The sequence below is a fragment of the Macadamia integrifolia genome, unplaced genomic scaffold (assembly GCF_013358625.1).
Source record: "Macadamia integrifolia cultivar HAES 741 unplaced genomic scaffold, SCU_Mint_v3 scaffold2422, whole genome shotgun sequence".
In the NCBI taxonomy this organism is placed as follows: Eukaryota; Viridiplantae; Streptophyta; class Magnoliopsida; order Proteales; family Proteaceae; genus Macadamia; species Macadamia integrifolia.
The window spans coordinates 2,360-7,004 of record NW_024868707.1 but is presented as its reverse complement, the minus strand read 5'-3'; the positions used below and the strand labels follow the sequence as shown (position 1 = coordinate 7,004).

The window sequence follows — 4,645 nt, the reverse complement described above, 5'->3', positions numbered from 1 at the left end:
TGGGAGACGAAGAAACAATTAAAGAGAAGTGAAAAAAAACAAAAAAAAAAAAAAAAAAAAAAAAAAAAAAAAAACACTTTCACAAATAGATGGTTCCAGGAATCTTTCAATTTCACTCGTGGTTCATAACTCGAGTAAAAAAAAATAATAATAAGTTTAAAATTTGGTGTCTTCGTCTGGAACCCTTTACTTTATTATACACGTATTTGTCCTTTTGTACTTATTTTCAACTTCTCCTTCTGAAATTTATATTTTCCATTCAGATTCAGACAATTTAAGCTGGCCATCGTCTCCCAGGGCAGGCAAGACAGAAAAAATTTTCCCGCAACTTGGGTTACAGTCAAGTAGCTGCAACCCCGTACTAGTAGTCAAAGAAATATAATAATTCACTTCCTCTTAGGGTTCATAAATACCCTTTTAAGTTATAGTATTTTTCAAAATACCCTTTTAGATACCATTTCTTTGGCTGCCACAGGGGTTGCAGCTAGTTGGCTGCAACAAGGTAGTAGTTAAATTTCGTCCAGGCAAGATATTGCCGGACTGAAAAAAAAAAAAAAAAAAAAAAAAAAAAAAGAAGAAGAAGAAAAAGTTACATGGCACAAAAATTCTCTGTGGAGAGACTGGGAGGATCCAACAGTTAAGGTGCATGTTGGGACCCTCCCAACCGTTGGATCTTCACTAACACTTACAACTCATCGTAGAGGATTTGAGTCGGTTCATGTTACCTTTTCTGGCATCATTCATAGACCATATAAGTAAAAGAAGGGGCCAATCAGATGTTACCATGATTTACTATTAGATCTGATTGTGATATTATTTATGTCAAAAAAAAAAAAAAAAAAAAAAAGACAATGGCTTATTTGATCCTAGTATTAATTTGATGCTAGTATAAATTTGATGAGTAGCTTTCTCTGTGAGCTGTGAAGTGATTGAAGCTTGGAAGTAGTTGTGGTCAACACTTCCACTGGTTTCAGAACTGTTCAAGTGTTCCCACATCACAAAGATGGTGAGAACTCCAAGTTGTGAGAAAACTGGACTGAAGAAAGGAGCATGGACTCCAGAAGAAGATAAGAAGTTGGTAGCTTACATTACTAGATATGGCCATTGGAACTGGCGCGAGCTTCCGAGGTTTGCCGGTAGGTTACCATTTACAGAAAAAAACATTTTTCAGTTCTTCATATAAGCCCGGATGATGGAATTATAAATTTTTTCATCTGGGTTCTCTAATCTTTAAATCCAAGTTCCTATATACTTTCTATGATCATGAATAGATGAAGCTTCTTTAATCAAGACCCATATTCATGAATTCCAATCTCTTCTTGGTTCTTCTTTCTTCAGGTCTATCAAGATGTGGAAAGAGTTGCAGACTCCGATGGATGAATTACTTGCGGCCGAATATCAAACTAGGGAACTTTAGCAGAGAAGAAGAGGAAATCATCATCAACATGCATCAAGAAATAGGGAATAAGTATGGATTAAATAAAGATTTAATTTCTTTCCTTTCTTTTGGTTTCTTAAGGATATGCTTTCCCTGAGGGATTTTCTCAGGCCTTTTGAGGCACCGGGGTTGCCGTGCCCAGCTCTAGTACCATATGTTGGATCTCGGGTAGAACTCATCCTTAAAAGCTAACTGTCTCATATGTTTTAATATCGGGGCAAGTCACATATGATGTTCATGGGGTTATTGCTTTTGCGTGGAACCCAACAACTTTTTCGTGGTTTATTCATCTTCCCTCTGGATTCTCTTAAGCTTATACTGAAATGGAACTCCTAAATTTTTCTTTTACATGCAGATGGGCAGCAATTGCAGCAAAGTTACCAGGCAGAACAGACAATGAAATCAAGAACCACTGGCACAGCAACCTCAGAAGACGATGCTTGAAACAAAATCTGAAGTTATCAGAATCAAAACCAGATACCTCCGAAATAGGATCTGAGTGCAAAGTTAACAGTAAACAAGAATTAAAGCTCCCCAGTGCTCCATCACTCCAAACTTTGGAAAGCTCACCCTTGTCTCCAGTACCATCTTTGAGTGATTTCTCTTCCTCAAGCACTAATTCTATGCTTCCAACTAGCACGAATTGGCTAGAACTCAATGGGGATTTCTGGACAGAACCATATGTGGCAGGGAATTTTTATTTCCAGGAGAATTTTCAGCAAACTTGGGCTGACCCAGGAATTCTTTCTCCTCTTTCTCCCTTATTGCTTGAAGACTACTTCTGTACTTATGGATCCCATGAAGACAATTACTTGGAATGGTTCAACTAAAGGATATAAAATATATCAAGAACTCAAGAACTGAAAAGCTACTTCAAGCACGTTTGTTAGTCTTTACCATAGCAGGATGCATCTCTTGGTCATGGATTCTCTAAAATTAGAGAAAATAGATTGAAATTTAGTGAACTATTCCAATACTTCAGAATCTAGACATCCTTAGAAGTGTAATAAGAGTACTGTATTTGGTTATTTGTACCTAAAATTAAGGAAAAAATAAATTGAAATTTAGTGAACAATCAGAGTCTATCGGATTATTTTTCTTCTCTTGAAAATGCTGAAATATGGAAAGTAATGCACTAAATAGATGTTGGGTGTTATAGAGATATAGTCTTACATCGGTTAAGTATGGTCATCAATGCTTTCATATAGTTGAGGAACTATCTCTACCTAATGCCATAAAGTTTTGGATTAAACCCTTCAACATGGTATCAGAATCCAAACAGTATGCCAAAGCTGAACGAGAGAAAATGTATCTTCAAACCTCTTTTTTAGTCAAGGTTAGAAATTCAGTTTAGTAATGAAATGATGATCTATAAAAGAAGGGGCAGGTCGACATACAATGCTTGGATATGCAAGTTCTAGGAAAAGGCATTGAGGGGAAAATATGTAGGGACCAGATGTCCCAAAAAAATAAAAAAGAAGGGGAGAAAGGAAATTATCTTTCCTGGAAACAATCCAGAAAAGAAGCCATAGCTCTTCAATGTTCCAATGAAGTTCTCTCTCTTTCTTGCTAGGGTCAAGTGACTTGACCAGAAACTAATCTGTGGCTGGCTATATTATAGTTGCCTTGCCCGTTGATCCATGATTTTTTTTTGGTAGAATCCATGGGTTTAAGTGATAGAACAATGAGATGGCTTTTGTAATAGTCATGCAAAATTGGGAATTAAAGAAGCCATAATTTTGATCCACGCCCAGAATTGACCTAATATTGGTCTTGGTGTATTCGGTCACCAGCTAAGTCTTTTTTTGTAGTGTAGCTTTTTAAGTCTTTCTTTCTCTCTTTCTTTAGGCAAAAGTTTTTCTTCCAATAGTGGAGTGGGAAAAATTCCCTCACCGTGAGTAATGTGATAATGCATGTTCTTGTTCCACCCTTAAATTTTCACCCTTATGGTCTTATGTCACCGATGTCTGTATCAAAGAATTTTTCTTTCACCATGGATGTAGGGACAAAACTCAAACCCTTTATTGTTATACATTTACGGCATCTACGTTATGATAATTTGACCTATGACAAAACCTTAAGGGCGTAGTGGAGTTGGCAATGGACCATTGTCTCAGACAACATATGATTCTCCATATGAATTCATATGATTAGTCAAGCCGAAAACTTGGATACTTATTATTAGCAAAAAAAAAAGAAAAAAATTATAGATGACGACAATGGAATACGAGGAAGCCAAGGTCCTAAGACAAAGCAACTTATTTTATTCGAAATAAGGTGTGAAACACAATTCCAGATATATTATTTTACTTTGTTTTTTACTTTTCACTCTTACGCTAATTGTTGACTCGTTGTTCTGCTGACGGTTAATGGTGGGATCATAGAGACGTCATCACTTCATTTGGATAAGAAAGCTCAGTGGAATCGGATTCCTTTCCCACCATCAACAATGAAGCACATGAGTAAGAAAGAATCTGCGCTACTGTTTTGTGCTTGAGGTTCCTTTTGCCGGCAGCCTTGATAACATCAAATTGTTTGGAGCTTGGGTTCCAACTTAAGCACACTTATAAGGCACCAATTAATTCTTATTGAAGTGGTTTTTGGCCACATGGTAATGTTTAATAGGGTTTAAATTTAGTGTATATATATATATATATATTGTTCATTTTGATAATGGATGTTTCATGGTAGTGATCATAGTTCCTTAGGCTAAAGTCTTCATATGACAAGCAACGATTTCATAGGATCAACGAGTTGTAGTGGGATATGTCAACTCAAATCCACAATTAGTCGATTCAAGCAGAGATAGAGCAAGAGCTATATATTGTCCACATCAACATCTAATTAGAGATCTATTTTCAAATTAATCGGATTTCTCCAAGTGTCTTCTTAACCATTGTTTTTCTTTTCTCCAATTAGTACTTAGATATATTAGTTTATTTAATGAGCCATGTGTCAATTCGTAGTTGTTGTCATCGATCATATAATCTATAACATATGTGGCGTAAATGTACAATAACAAATGGATTGAATTTCCTTTCACCCATGGTGAAAGAGGAATTCCTTGACCATGGACACCACTACCGTAGGATGCCCAAAGAGAGGGAGAATTTTGATCCCAAACAATAGGCTAGGGGTGGGAGTTTGTGATGGAATAAGCTAGCGTATGATCACATTACTAGTGGTGAGGGAATTCTTCCCATTCCA

At 36.4% G+C, this 4,645-nt stretch overlaps 1 protein-coding gene across 1 annotated transcript; it reads left to right on the top strand.

Annotated features, from left to right (window-relative positions):
- Positions 1-950: 950 nt before the first annotated feature.
- LOC122066502 (transcription factor MYB15-like) lies at positions 951-2,414 on the top strand. Its single transcript, XM_042630318.1, has 3 exons — positions 951-1,136; positions 1,339-1,468; positions 1,794-2,414. The coding sequence occupies exons 1-3, from the start codon at positions 1,004-1,006 to the stop codon at positions 2,266-2,268; spliced, it is 738 nt and encodes a 245-aa protein (XP_042486252.1). The 5' UTR covers positions 951-1,003; the 3' UTR covers positions 2,269-2,414.
- The last annotated feature ends 2,231 nt before the right edge of the window (positions 2,415-4,645 follow it).